The sequence below is a fragment of the Podarcis liolepis genome (assembly GCF_965112155.1).
Source record: "Podarcis liolepis genome assembly, chromosome: 9".
In the NCBI taxonomy this organism is placed as follows: domain Eukaryota; kingdom Metazoa; phylum Chordata; class Lepidosauria; order Squamata; family Lacertidae; genus Podarcis; species Podarcis liolepis.
The window spans coordinates 45279792-45295208 of NC_139564.1; the positions used below are offsets into that span (position 1 = coordinate 45279792).

At 43.2% G+C, this 15417-nt stretch overlaps 2 protein-coding genes across 20 annotated transcripts in view; one reads left to right on the plus strand and one right to left on the minus strand.

The window, feature by feature from the left end:
- NEK1 (NIMA related kinase 1) overlaps window positions 1-5677 on the minus strand; it is a 42946-nt gene extending 37269 nt beyond the window's left edge. For 6 of the 15 annotated variants that reach the window (XM_083520239.1, XM_083520234.1, XM_083520237.1 and 3 more), the window contains exons 1-4: window positions 4208-4373; window positions 1754-1901; window positions 1576-1672; window positions 67-164 (exon numbers count right to left, since the gene is read on the minus strand). In XM_083520239.1, the coding sequence (XP_083376365.1) occupies window positions 67-164; window positions 1576-1672; window positions 1754-1870 (312 nt within the window). In that variant the 5' untranslated portion in view covers window positions 1871-1901; window positions 4208-4373. Of the gene's footprint in view, window positions 1-66; window positions 165-1575; window positions 1673-1753; window positions 1902-4207; window positions 4552-5365; window positions 5385-5555 lie in introns of those variants that run through there. The other 9 variants (XM_083520238.1, XM_083520248.1, XM_083520242.1 and 6 more) reach the window with 6 other exon arrangements.
- A 14-nt stretch (window positions 5678-5691) lies between these two features.
- Window positions 5692-15417, plus strand: part of CLCN3 (chloride voltage-gated channel 3) — a 45212-nt gene continuing 35486 nt past the window's right edge. Inside the window, exons 1-2 of one of the 5 annotated variants that reach the window (XM_083520269.1) lie at window positions 5692-5873; window positions 10589-10765. In XM_083520269.1, coding sequence (XP_083376395.1) covers window positions 10606-10765 — 160 coding nt within the window. In that variant the 5' untranslated portion in view covers window positions 5692-5873; window positions 10589-10605. Of the gene's footprint in view, window positions 5874-8427; window positions 8526-10588; window positions 10766-15417 lie in introns of those variants that run through there. The other 4 variants (XM_083520260.1, XM_083520266.1, XM_083520270.1 and 1 more) reach the window with 4 other exon arrangements.

The following is a 15417-nucleotide window of genomic DNA, read 5'->3' on the forward strand; positions in this document are numbered from 1 at the left end:
AGTGGGTGTCTATCAGAGCTAGAACATCTACAGTTATCAAGCAATATAGATTTCAAATCCTCTTACCTGGTCTTCTGAAAACAAGACACCTTTCTGTGTATTAATTTTTTTAAACAGGTCTCCTCCTTCACAATAGTCCATCACTATGTAAAGACAGCCACCTTCTGTAAAATAAATAAATAAATACACACAAGTGTTAATTTACACTTCACAATGCATCACACTGGCCAGTCCCTTAATTTGTTTAGCTTCCATTACTGTGTATTTTCCAACTCATACAGGAGACATGAAAAATGGTAGACTTGCTGCCCAATCCAACCATATTTATTAGGAGGTCCTACTTATCAATTTGACTGACTTTTAAATTGATATGTCAGATCATGCTATTTCTGGCCCATGCCAATTTCATATGTGTTCATTTATGTAAGTCCATTCCATCCATCGTTCATCCCAGACACTGAGATTCAGCACTGAGGGCCTTCTGGCATTTCCCACACTGTGAGAAGTGAAGCTACAGGGAACCAGGCAGAGGGCCTTCTCAGCAGTGGCACCCATTCTGTGGAATGCCCTCCCCTCAGATATCAAGGATATGAGTAATTATATAACCTTTAGACTACATTTGAAGGCAGCCATATATAGAGAAGCTTTTTAAAGTTTAATGTTTTACTATGGTTTTTATATATGCTGTAAGCTGCCCAGAGGAGCTGACACAACCCAATCAGATGGGTGGGGTACAAATAAAATATCATCATCTTCATCACACTTCCACATTAGTCTGATTTTTAAAGAAAGAAAATTCATGCAAAATTTTGTATTTAGATATGTATCTTATCTGAAATGCATTTCTAAACATAGAGGGTAAAGGGACCCCTGACCATTAGGTCCAGTCACGGATGACTCTGGGGTTGCGGCGCTCATCTCACTTTATTGGCCGAGGGAGCTGGTGTACAGCTTCCGGGTCATGTGGCCAGCATGACTAAGCCGCTTCTGGCGAACCAGAGCAACACACGGAAACACCATTTACCTTCCCACCGGAGCAGTAACTATTTATCTACTTGCACTCTGACGTGCTTTCGAACTGCTAGGTTGGCAGGAGCTGGGACAGAGCAACAGGAACTCACCCTGTCGCGGGGATTCGAACCGCCGACCTTCTGATTGCCAAGCCCTAGGCTCTGTGGTTTAACCCACAGCGCCACTTGCATCCCTATTTCTAAATATACTTCACTACAAAATGAGTTGTTTTTTTAAAAAACACACACACATATTTTGGTTATTTTTTCTGAGCTGAGAACACTATGGGAAGGTTCAGAGAAGTGTGATATTCAAAAGATAATTGTGATCTGATCTGCATATTAGTCTGGCAGATGGAAATTAGGTCAGTTTGCTTAATAATGTGGGTCTAATGAAATTCTTCTCCATCCCCTCTTTTAAGTAAGCACACACAGAACTGCAGCATGCAACAAGAAATACTAAACAGGAAACTGGACGTTGAAAGGCAACACACAAACCCCAATTCAGGCACTTCAATCCAGTTAAGCTTCTTATTTTAGATGCCAAGTTATTTTTAATCCTAACCTTCAAATGATTCTCTGTATAGCACAATATTTGGATGTTTCATGTTTGCCAACACTGCAACTTCTCTCCTTGATTCTTCTCTCTCTTTATTCGACATCTTTAAAAGAAAAGCATTGTTTGTGAAAACATAAATATAAGGAAAGATGTAATGAAAGGAAATAAAACTCAAGAGACTCACCTTGGATATATTGATCTCCTTAATAACATATTGTTTGCCATTTTCCTTTGCTTTAACCAGAATTGCTTTTCCAAAAGATCCTTCACCAATCTTTTGCACCTTAATATATTTGTCCATGGTACTTTTCTAAGGCATCCTTATGTATGGGCTAGGGAGAAAAAGGGAGCTTTTTAACGGAATAACCAAGTTGCTCTTTTTGTATCTGCCAGATCAATTTATGCATCACAAACCAGTTTCCAAATCACTTGTCTTTTTAGATGCCATCAATGTTTCAACATTCCCTTTCATTATAAGGTCTCTAAGCCTGTGAATGCAATTATTTCTGCTTCAGATACGCCGTACAGTAGTTTGCATCCACTGTCTCTATCCCATGGCTATTACTATGGGGAATGCTTTTCAAAGGAACACAGAAATATTTATATCTTACCTGATTAAAAAGCTGTCACAGACTATATACCAAGAAGATGCAAGTAAACCTCAAAGCACAAATTAGAAAAGGAGAGCTGCTGCATTTATGAAAAGTAACACTTACCTGGATCTTTGTTATATAGTCTGACACGATGCACTCTTACCTGAAAGTAGGTTCCACTGGGTTAAAGTGAAGCTTATTCCCAAGTCAGGATTAAATACTTATTTGGGAATGAGACCCACTGAGTTCCATGGGACCACTTCCAAGTAAACTTATTTAAGAGTGCAGCCTTAAAATGATAACCCGAACTGAGTTAGTTTGATAGCAGAGCTTAAGCTAATGACTTGAATGCATTTTCAAACTTTGTTGCTGCCCCTGAAGATAACCGTCATCAGGATATAGATAAGGGGTATTCTTGTGGAACTCTCATCAGCTTTCATCAATTGTATCTTTCTGGAGTGCTTTGCTAGGATGGAAGTTGGAATGCTTCTGAAACTATCTGACTAGTCAAGTACCAGAAGATGGTATAGGAAGAGTTCTGCTCTACAATAGAGGAATTATTCTTTGGGAATCCACAAGATTCAAGCTGCTAATGCTATTTTAAACACATATAAGAAATTGCTGACTAATGCCACCACATGACTTTGGGGATGAGGTCAGTGTGATTAATATAAAGTCGGCATGCCATATTGAGTGATAAAAGTCTTGGCTGCTGTTCTATATGCCTTGATAACCTCTACATTAGACCGATATAATACATTAGACTGATGTGGTACATTATACATGGGGCCTACCTTACCCTTGAAGACTGCTAGGAAATTACTGCTGGTCCACTATATGGCTGCCCAGTCACTGGCTACTATGGCCATAGGGGGCATTTTTTTTTCAAGTTTGAAATACCAGCACTGCTTACTAATTAGTTCTGAGGTACAATGCAACATTGTGTTTTTGACCCTACAGAGTTTGGCAGTCAATTCCATTCATCTGGGGCTGAGGAACCCTGCAGTGGTAGAGCGCGTGCTTTGCAGTAACATGTCTCACGTTCATTTACTGGTGTCTCCATGTAGGGATGGTAAAGACTGCTGCCTTAAACTCTGGAAAGCCTCTGCCAGTCAGTGTTGACAAAACTGATCTAGATGGCACAACAGTCCAACTTGATACTATGCAGCTTCCTATGTTCTAGATGCTTTTTGACTCCAACTGCCGGGGTTAAATCCCCAGCGTCTCCAGATAGAGCTGGGGGAGACGCAATCTGAACAAGCAGAGAGCAGCTATCAATTTGTACAGACAACGTTGAACTAGAGATGGACCAATGATCAGACTTGATACAAGGCAGCTTCCTAGGTCTTTCTGTATTCCCCAGATAAGGTGCACAGAATTGCAGCTCAATGCTACAACCATTCATATGATTAGTATAGCACACACACCACTTTTGCTGTTTTAGTAATGTTTTGATCTACCGCTTTGTAAAACCAGTTTTGCCGAATTTTAGAAAATATGGAGTTCGGGCCTTTCAAAGTTATCAAAATTGGTTAACTACAATCTCGTCTACGCCGTAATGAATTAGAACTTACTCAGTACAATGTAAGGCGCCTTGTTTTCAACCAATTTTGATTCACTTCTCTGAAACGCCTGTAAAAAGTGGCTCGCATGTAAAGCTCTATTAGTTTTCTGTATTGGACCTGACAATATCCAGTAACTCAACCGTTCTCGATAAGGATGCTAATGGGTGGGAAGAGAGAAGTTCCTCTCACCTCACACTCCCCGTGGATGGAGTGGAGTGACTTAACCAAAAAATAATAATCGCCTCCGTTAACTGACTTTCAGGCCGTGGGAGTTACTCCGGGGTAATTACCCCGCATTTAAACACTGGAGCCTGCTCCATGAACCTCTGCGCCGCAGCGTGCCAGGAGGGAAGGGGCTCACCTTCCGACACCCAGGGGCCCTCGAGGAGGGAGCCTCCCCACTGCGGCCCCCGACACACCCATCGCTGCAGCAACAGCGTCGGCGACGACAAACAAACAGGGCAGAACAAGGCAACTTACTAAGCAGGAGCCCCAAGCGCGGGGAAACAGGGAGGAGAAGCAGCCAGGCACCGCCGCTGCTGCTGCAAAGCGAGCCGGGAAAAGAATATTTGCGCCCCTCCCTCCTCAGGCTTCTTCCCTCTCCAGCCCCGCCACCTCTCTGCCGAACCCCGAGCCCACCTCACCCTTTTTCCAGCTGCTCCAACCGAACCCGAGCTCCGCTCCCACCCCTTTCGCGTTGCTATAGGACGGCGACATCAAACCCGCGCCGTGCCATTGGGCGAAGCCGGGGCCCTGAAGGTTCGGATGCACCACAGAGGGAGCGCCGTCAGCGCCTGCTTACAGCTTCACCCTGGTAACGCGGGAGAGGGGAGGTCACGTGACCCAAGTACCGAGTGAAAGCAGCGGATGGGGAAAGAGGCGGGGTTGAGGGTGAGCAGCGGGAGGCCCCTCAATGCATGCGGCTACTCCTGCCTATTATTGCGTATAATTAATGTTTTCCCGGCCCGCTTAATGTCCGAGCATCCGTAGAGAGAGATGGAGGATGGTGGAGCACGGTACACGGAGCCTGCATAAGCATTTTCCACTTATCTATCTATGCAAGTATCTTCCTTCATCGTCTCCCAGCTGCATTGCCACCTCGTTTATTTATGTTTGGGTAACTGCACTAAACACATGTTTGCTGCCTGGACACATGCTTATTTTGAATCTTAACTCTTTTCCTACCCCCCCCCTTTTTACATGACATTGCTGAAGTGATTGCTTGATAGGCCTGAAGTATCTCCACGTCATGACCAAAGTGTGTGCTGCCAAAATGTCCTATTGCGAGAAATGTCCACATAACTCGTTAATATTTACTTTTCAGGAATCGTGCAGCAAGGCTGCAATCCTACATAATATATGCACAGCCGCCTGACAGTAAGGCTCATTGTGAATTTAGCAGGGCCTACTTCTGAGTAGACAAGAGCAGCACTGTTGCATTAGTGGGTAATCTGAACTGCACCTTAATGCGGGCAAGGAGTATTCTATATTTTTCGTATTTTAGATGCACTGTGTGTGTGTGTATCAAGTATATATAAAAAAAACTTATATGATTACCGTTCGTACCACACAGAATTAAAAAGTCCCAAACCCTTACAACCACCCCATCTCATGCGACGGGTCTGTTAAGATTGAAACCTTAAAATGCCGCGGGGAAGACCAGCTTTGCTAATTGCAAGGCTCAGTCCTGTCACTTGGCAAAACTTCAGGCGGCTGAAAGTCCCGTTCAGCCGAGCGCTACCTAAACCCAGGGCTCTGTTCCTGCGGACATTGCGAACACCAGCTAGCAGCGCTAACTACCTTGCGCACGCGCGGAGCCCGAACCCACCTGCCTTTAACACGCCCGGTTAAAGCTTCCCCGGCACGGGGCGTTTGACGGTCCTGCGGCTGCGCCTGCGCGGCCGCGGAGACACTTATCTCCACCCCCTACCTTTCGCCAGCGAAGGGCGGGGTTCCGCTGAGCCGAGCGCCGATTTCCGGACGCTGATTGGCTGGCTGAGTCGTGACCTCGAGGCGTGGGCTGCGCGTGAAGCCCCACCCCCCGCGTTAGTTGGGCGGGAGGCGGCCGAGTCTCTCCGTCCGGCCCGACGGAGGGAGGATGTGTGAGCCCTTCTGGCGGGATCACCAGGCGGCGCCACACGGCCAGGTAGGGCAGGATGCGGCTGAGGCGAGGGAGCCGAGGCGGCGCCTGAGTGGCCGGGGGAGCGGGGCGGGCGATGCGGGACGCGGTTCCTCCCTCACGCGCTCCCTCCGCTGCAGGAAGGTGGTTGTGGCGTGAGGCGAGGCGGAGGGGCGCCTGCTAGAACGTGCCAGGTGATCCCGGGGGGCGAGAGGGTGAGGCGTCTGCGCTGAGGGGGTGAGCCCTTGGGTACCCCTCGCCTCTGGAAGGCTCCTCTCCTCTCCGCTGGCCAGGAAAAGGAAGCATCATGCCGCATCCTGCCGTTGCCATCGGCCCGAAGGTATCCATGGGGCGGGCAGAATGGCCAGGCCGCCTTCCTGCGCTCGCGCCCCCCCCCCGTTTCCATTGATGGAATCTGCCTCTTGCCAAAGGGAAGGCTTTCCCCTCAAGTTGGCCCAGTGGTGCTGCCCTCCAGCTGCATGGCCCCCTAGTGGGGTTTCCTTCTGAGCAAAGAAGTCCTGTGCCCTTTTGGAATCACCAAAGTTACATAGGCAACTGTAAGCTAAGTTGCTTCTGGGATGGGTTTGTGTACATGCCTACACGGAAGTAGTGCTCCCAAACAAATCTGTGGCCTTGATGTTTGGCAGCTTGTATTGCAACATTATGTGGCAATTACCGGTATGCGTTGATTTGTACTCCTCAGCGATTGCTGTCATTAACTTGTTGGCGGATAGAAAAATACACTTGCATAGGCCTGAAGTTCTCACAAGTCTCATCCTAACTCTCGCAGAGGCGGCTGGATCCCCTCCCCCCCCAACCTGCTGCCATTTAAATGTTTTGGACTATAACTCTGGTCAGGGCAGACGGCTGTTGTAGTCTATTACATCTAGTCAACGTCAGGTTGGGGAAAGTTTCACTCACTTAATGAGCTTTTGTTTACCTAAAATATTTTTATTGGAAGCTAAGCTTCATGTATCCCAAATGGACTTGCAACACAAGTTGACAAAGAACAAATAGATCTTCTCTTTTCAATTCTTCTCTGCAGAAAACTTAATGTCCTTGCTGAGTTTTGGAATAAATGAAGTTTCTGCCTGTACAAAAGCTCTGTGTGATACAAGAACATCTCCCTCTCTGCAGAGGAGAGATGGGGCACCTCTTTATTTGTTGCTCTATATGATATCAAGAGCCTTTCACGAGCTTCCCTTTCTGTGACCACCACAAACATTTTGTCCTTACTTTTAAATCTATCCATCGCCTTGTCCCACCCACCCTATATTTCAGATGTTTTTCCTCATTATATTCTGTTGATCTCCACTCTTCCAGTTCTACCAGTTTGGAAACTGAAGGCACCACTCTGGATTTATTGATTGCCCTTGTTGCTGCCTGCAGGTCTCGTATCACCAATGGATCCAGAGTGATACCTCAGATGATACAATGGAGCACTTAGAAGGCAGTCCTCTAAGTGCCTAGGTCCCAAACCGCTTAAGGCTTTGACCCATTGAAGTGGCCCCAGAAATAACTGGCAACCAATGTAGATCAAACAAAATGGGTGAAATATGGTCTGATTGCCATGTTCCAGTCAGTATTCTGGCAGCAGCATTTCGCTTGTAGTAGCAGTTTCTGTCTCTGTCTCAAACTTAAAGCATATTACAGTACTGTAGTCTAATCTGAAGGTCATTAATACTAATTTAGAGTCGTCATTAGGGGTTTGGAGCAGGTGCCACCAATGTGTGAATAACAACCAACTTTATTTTTCTATGACATCTGAGTTGGGTGTGGCTGAACAGGTCCTAACCTGGTACTTGAACACATAGTGGGCTGGATTAAAGCTAATTAGTTGAAACTGAATCTTGACAAGACTTGTGGGTAGTTCATCCCTAGGTCTGGGAGCTAGGCAAGGTGAATGTTCTGCATGGGAGTTCCATTACTGTGTTCCATTGCAGGTTGTGCAAGCCACTATTCTGAATAATGCTTTTATAGTATCTGGTAGGGAGCACTGGGGATGAATTTATGGAACCAAGTAGGCAGTGGCCCCAAAAAGTTTGGGAACCAGTGCTCCAACTCATAAATCTTAAGAAAAAGCTGCTTTAATGAAAGTGTTGGAGTATTGTAATTTGAGTTTTTCCATATCCCCCTGTATAACACCTTCAGGATCTCTGGAGGGCAGTTCCTAGAAGTGGATCAACTGTAAGGAGGGAACCAGGGAGGAATAAAGGCATTTAGATAGTTTTGAACCTCTTTTGTCTTCCACATGCCATTCTCTTCTTCCTTCCTTCCACTGCCTCCAGTGGGGCCCCCATTTAATTTTTGCTGGGGTAAAAATGATTGCACATTGCTTTGCTGTTCAAGAGAATATCTGCAAAAATAAAATAAAATAGGCGGGTAGAGAAATGGCCACAGAGAGAGGATTCCCTCCTCTTCGCCTGCCGTGAATCCTCCCATCTATCCTGCATCAATGGTACATTCCCATAGTTCCACTGTTAGGCGTGCCAAAGATACAACAAATTTTCATAATGGTTCCATAGTTCTTAAAAGTCATATGACTTCAGAGCACGAGTTGTGATTCTATATAAGAAGACTGAAAGTTTAATTTCAAGACCAAAGAATAGTGAATGAAGGCACCATAAAACACTGGCATTGAATTTGGTATATTTTCAGCAAAAAACCCCGGTTTTACAGGTAAAACAACCATTTCTGTGATATATAATACCTAGTTTTCTTGATTTCATAAAGCAGACTGAAGTATTACCTAAATTGTTAAATATATGGCTGTAGAAGTTAAAACACTTACTATCCTGCCTTGGTCTTGCACTTTATTTAGAAGTGGATCTTTGGCTTAAGTAGAACTATATCAGCACATATAAAGTTGTTACTGAGATATCAAATCATTGTATTTGTGCTTTTTGTGGCTTGTGTTCGCCTGTACATTAGTTATGCAGTTTTATTCATTTTTATTATATGAATTTGATTAAAATGGCTTGTATGTACCCTTTACTAAAACTGAAATTCTGTGCTTGTGTAACCTAAGTTACTGGCCAATAAATGACTCAGTATTGTGACCCAAGTACTGAAAAGAGCACCTTCCTCAGTATCGAGCTTCTTGTACCCTATCTTGATGAAGACTTGTTGGTCATGCCACCATGTGGGGCTGCCTGGTTGGTATTGATCCATGACAGAGCCGTTTCTGGCAAATGCTCTCCTTTGTGAGTGAGGTACATCTGTCTCCCTCATCGTTTACCTTCAAGAGAAATTTAAGAACATTCCTATTTACTCGGACATTTGATGACTGAAAGACACCGTTCATAGAAGCCTTGATCACTGGTCAAAATGAAGTTTTTGAACTGTTTTTAGATTTAAAAAGTTTTAGCATGTTCTGTCTGCAATCCTGGGAGCACGTCAAAGTTCAAATAGATAAATAGGTACTGCTCCGGCGGGAAGGTAAACAGCGTTTCCGTGCGCTGCTCTGGTTTGCCAGAAGTGGCTTAGTCATGCTGGCCACATGACCTGGAAGCTGTACGCCGGCTCCCTCGGCCAATAAAGCAAGATGAGTGCCGCAGCCCCAGAGTCGGCCACGACTGGACCTAATGGTTAGGGGTCCCTTTACGTATGGGAGGAAGGTTGGAATATAAATCAGATGATTAATAAATAATAGTTCTGAATGAATAAATTTTGGATCAGCATGAGGAAACCTACATGTTTATCGTAGGCTTAACATTAACAGTCTGCTTTTTATAAACTGGCTTTTTTAAAAAAAGTTTTGTATATAGACTATTATACTGTAAACTAGAAGTGATCCACAGCTTCATGTGCAGTATTTTCCACACATACATCAAACTTTCAACTTCTTCCTCTAGATTGAAGGGCCCTCTGGAGCAGCACCCCAAGACCTGTAAGAAGTGTTTTCTGCTAGTACAAGTTGGGTGTCCCAGTCATTATGTCTAATTGAAGTAGATAGTACAATGTATCATTAAGATAAGCAGCCTGTCATAGGTATACAGATGCAGTGATGAAAAGGTGAATTTGTATAATCACCTGAGGTGCAAAATGGATGTTCCAGGGTTATTAGAAAGACTGCCTTTCATTCACACTTTTACCTCTTCTCCCACATGCTCTTCTCACACTTAATTTCTTCTATGCTTTCTACCCATCCCATTCCACAAAAGGAACTACAGATTGTAGCCAACTAAGTTATACGTGGAGCAGACCCATTGAAATAAATGAGCTTGACAAACTTAAGTTCATTGATTTTGGTGGGTCTATTATGAGTGTGACTTGGTCACATTCTACCTACTTTTTATAGTTGCCTTTATAGGAAGCTGTAGGGTTGCTTTTTGAGCTACTGACTGCATGAGTTGTCCTTTCTTATTCCCTTTGTCTATCAATAAATGCTTCAGTTTTGAAGTCACATTATCCTATCTAACTAATGTCTGCTTAAGTTCATATCTCAGAAAGGAGGTAGCATAAGCATAATATTTTCATAATGAAAAATAAGTATTATAGTACTATGATAGAGATTGTAGGTTGGCTTCAAAAGCATGCATGTTTTCAGAATTAAACACAAACCATGAGTGTTTTTACATGGGTAGTTGCTGCTGCTTTTGAATTATATTTATGGTAGTTGCACCTTCATTGAGCTATAATGAATTTTCCTAATACTTCAAGAAAAATCTTCGTATTCTTCACTTTAATGTGAATTGTGTACTTGGGCAATGCTTTATAACTTTGAATTTCTTCTTCTTCAGGTAATTAAAGCAGCTAAATGGAGTCTGAACAGTTGTTCCATAGAGGTTACTACCGAAATAGCTACAACAGCATAACTAGTGCAAGCAGTGATGAAGAACTTCTAGATGGAGCCGGTGTCATCATGGACTTCCAGACCTCTGAAGATGACAATTTGTTAGATGGTGATGCATGTATTGGTAAGTCAGTAAACCACTGGTATTTCTTTTTAATTCATTGTACTTACATGCTGGTAGATTGGGCTTTTAGGATCCTCGTGGTGTGGCATTGCAACATGTTTTTGGTGTTCTGAGCATAAAAACAAAAATTCATGTCTCAGTTCAGTTGTCATAACCAAACTATAGTTTGGCATTTGAGGCCTTACCTTGGGCTCATTCACTTCAGTTCCCATCCTTGCTTCCTGTTGTACTGCAAACCATAGCTTGCCTCCAAACTCCCATTGGAAGCCATGGACAACGTTCATTGATGTCTGCCTGCTCGCACTGTAGAATTCTTTATGCAGTCAGACTCCTGGTTTCTCTTTTTCCCCTCCATTCCTCTTTCCCCCCTCAGATCTGCTCAGGAGGGTCTGCCAGGGCATCTTTAGGGGTGGGAGCTGCAGTGAGGAGGAGAGGCCCCATTGCCCAAACTGATGCCTGCTTGTGCTGTGCTGAATCTTGCGCCAGGGTTTCAACTGGATTTGTGTGGTATGGTAACTATAGTTTGTGGTTCGAGGACCCGACCCTGGTGAAGAGAAATGAAGACACAAGGACACGTGATATAAGGTTAATGGGCTAGAGAAAGGCCACAACTTTATTGGTTACAGCATTTGAAAGGTATTGGCTTAGGCATTGGATCGAAACAATTGGGTTCTTCACCAGTAGGTGGAGCCTGTCGATGCTGATCCGACTATAGGCTCACCCCTGCTGTCACCGAGGGTCGTGCCAAGGCCTCCCGCCAAGCAGGCATCGGACGGAATACACGACCCCCAGATTCCTTTACTCGTGAGGGGCGAAGGCAGGAAGAATGAGGCCGGGCGATGGCTGGCGCTGCAGCAAAATGCTGCTGAACACGCCCCCACCGTGGCCCCCGGTTGGATGGCCACCGAGGGGGCGTGAGCGCCAGCCAGGTGAGTGGTCAGCAGGGGGCCACGCCCCCTGCTAGCCGGAGCTCGAGCCCCGACCACAACCCCTCCCCTTCGGGGAGGAGAGTCTTTACCCAGTTCGGACACAGCAATAATAGGAAGAGCAGGATAAAATTTAACTGTAAGTAGCAAGGAGGTGGTGGAGGATGAATGGTGCAGAGATGAACAGTGCACATGAGCCAAAGGCACAACCCTAACAACAAAACAATGGTTTTGCAATACCTGAATTAGACTTTAATATAGTATAGTATCTTCTTGCAGAATGTTGTGAACTGTAAAATGACTTTCTCATTAGATTAGTTTTAGCACTCCACATACTATTTTAAGACTTTCTGATATATTTCTTCGTTTGAAGAAATACTGGCGTTATGAACAGTACAGACAGCCCCCCGTTTGTGTGGGTTACGTTTTGAGGCACCTCATGCGTCGGTGAAATTGCATATAATTGAAACCCATTGAAAAAGCCTGCAAACACACCATTTCACCCTTTTCGTGATGTTTCAGTGATGACTTTATGATGTTTCTGAGTTTGGTGCGATACATGGTCATGTACATATTGAACACGTGTAAATGGGGCTGCCTGTATTATTAGCTTTTCAAAGCTAACATGTTATATTTTTTTTACATTTTCGTTAAATGTGGTTGGCATAACTTAATGACTAACATTACTCCATGATTCAAGAAGCACAGATGCTTCTTGAGGCTATTTGGGAACAATAACGTATGAATACTGAGACTTGCCGTGACTAAATTGGCTGTCCATAAATTGCAGGAAGAAAATGTGCAAATCTGTTCTTTTTAAGCTTTAGTAAGAAAAGCTTTAAAGGGAAAGATACAATGTGTTAATTTGTTGAAGGACATTGTGTTTGTGCTAAATTGTTTTTATTCCTAGAAATATCAACAAGGAACATAATGGAACATTGGTCAGGGCTTGTCAAATAACAATAGCTTTAGATGAATTAGTTTAAGCAAATAAGGCACAAACATTCATATAGTGAAGGAACTAGTTGCAGAAATCTGAGCCCTTTCCAAACTTGTGAAGGAGTATAATGCCCCTGAAGATTATGATCATCATATATGTGCCACACTTTTAAAATGTTATAGTTGACTTGAATCTCTGGAATAGAACTGTAACTATTAATAACAAAGTTTGATACTCTTAACAGCTGCTTCACAACTGCACACACTGGCAATTTCAGTTGTAATTTAAGTCAGGGGTCAACAACCTACTTGGGCTTGTTGTGGGCACTGCACACACTGCATCACAACCTATTCTGTTGACTACAATGACATGCTTCTTTCAAGTCTTAATTTCAGTAGGAGGAGACCCTACAAGCCCCAGGGAAAACTTCTCTGGGCAAATGTGTGCCAGCGGGCACTGCATTGGCAATCCCTGATTTAAGTAATAGACACTTGAAAGGGGATCTTTCCTGTGTTAAGTATATATTAGGTTGCAGTGCAGTAGCTTACAAAACTTTCCAGTAAGTATCAGGCCTCTCTTTCCTCCCCACTCCTAGAATGGACAGTCAAAAAGGCCACTATTTTGATGTACTAGTTTTCCTGATACTTAATACTATTTTTCACACTGTTCATTGGCTTACTTGTCCATCAAAATCACTCTTCATAAATGCTTTCCTTAACACATCAGGGCTTCATCTAGCCTTGTCATATCCTTACTGTCCTTCTGCCAATTTCTGTTCTCTGTATCGAGAGGAATAGAGCCAGCTTCCTCATATGTACTAACTAGGAAGAGAAGCAGTACAGTGGTACCTTGGTTCTCAAACTTAATCGGTTCCGGAAGTTTATTCCAAAACCAAAACGTTCCAAAACCAAGGTGCACTTTCCCATTGAAAGTAATGCAAAACAGATTAATCTGTTCCAGACTTTGAAAAACAACCACTAAAACAGCAATTTAACATGAATTTTACTATCCAACAAGACCACTGATCCATAAAATGAAAGCAATAATCAATGTTCTAATCTATGCTATAAAATAAATAAGACAGTATTGTAGATGATAAAAATTAAAATTATTTTTTTTCTTACTTGCACTGATAATAGTCATTGTTTGGATGGGGGGCTTTTATCCATTTCAGCAGACTCAATCAATCAATCAATCATAAAACGAAAAACAGGCCACAGTCACAAAAATGAAAAAGCCACACAAACAAAAATGCAAAAAATAGCAAAAACAAAAGCACCAAATATCACCTTGGAACACTGCAATCAGAAATGGAAGGCTTTAATTACGATGCGTGGGGGGGCGACAACTTAAATTAGCTGCTCAAGGATACAAACGGGATAAAAAAACCTTTATTATGATGTGGGGACTTAAAATTGCCTTTCAAGGGTAACATGGGATGAAAAAAGCCTTAATTACTATGCGGGGGACTCAAATGAGCTGCGCAACAGTGAAAACAGAAGCTCAGGAGCACCTTCGGCTTCCGAGGCAAAGTTCGAAAACCGGAACACCTACTTCCGGGTTTGCAGCATTCGGGTTCTGAGTTGTTTGGGAACCAAGCTGTTCAAAAACCGAGGTACCACTGTATTTCAGATCTCAGATCCCTTGCTTTTGTGGTGGAAATTTGATGCTGGGCCTGTGTGTACGTGTCTGCTGTTTGTCTTGCTCTTTCTTCTGGGATATCTCCTGTGCAAAGTGAGATATGCCAACTCTTTTATCCTATTTTGGGGGCATGCCAGAAAAATGGGAAGGGGTGCAGAGTTGATTTCCCTCATTTAGTACAAACATCCCTTTCTCCTCTGAGTTCCCTGCCATGTTTGGAAAGGGAATCATCATGCTGGGCATGGGTGCTTACCTGCGGGGAAGAGATACTTACTGCTAAGGAGACTTCTGGTTCCCCAATGGTCTCTTTATTTTTCAGCATTCTAGTTTTATATTGTTCAACCATAAACTGTTGCAATCATGCATAGATATGTGGTGTTGTTGTTTTGCACTCAGAGAAATTAAAAACTTGTCTCAATGTGTAGGAGTACCATATATTGAATTAAGAAAACAAATGTGGCAGGGAATGCTCTTTTGTCAGTACCAGAGCTACAGGAAGAACAGTGTCTTTTACATGAGATAATTAATAGGATCTCCTGCGTTGTAGCACTTCATCTATGTAATTCCATGGAGATGCAACAGGTGGCCTATTTTTCCTGGCTTTTGGTGCTCTGTAAAATTTTCAGCCAAGTGTGTGTGGTTTTTTTAAAGTATTATTGATCGTGTGATTTGTTTCCTCTTCTGCTGTTTGGTTTCCTCTATGCTTATAAGTAGATCATAGTTGTACTTGTTAGATTGGTAGGTAATAAATGTATTTGTTGTTTTCATTGTGTTTTAAAGTTCCATTGTGTAAAAGCCACTTTGAGATTTTTAAAAAAATGAAGAGCAGTATGTAAATAAAATAAATATTTACTTATATTCAGGTTTATCCAGGAGGCTATGACTGGAGGTTAAAGCGTGGCTGAAGATTTCAATGCTATGTTTTTGAAGTTGCCAATAACAGTTAACACATTTAGATCCTTGGCTAATTTTGTGTTAATCCATGCTCCCCACAACAGCCATGTTATGTTATGCCCCACACCCCTGTAACCATATTGTATTCTTCATGAAAAGCTTTTCAAATTTTTCATGTTGATGACACAATTTTTAGACATGCGTCATTTTGTGACACAGTAATTCAGTTTTATTAGCAGACTGCAGGTTAA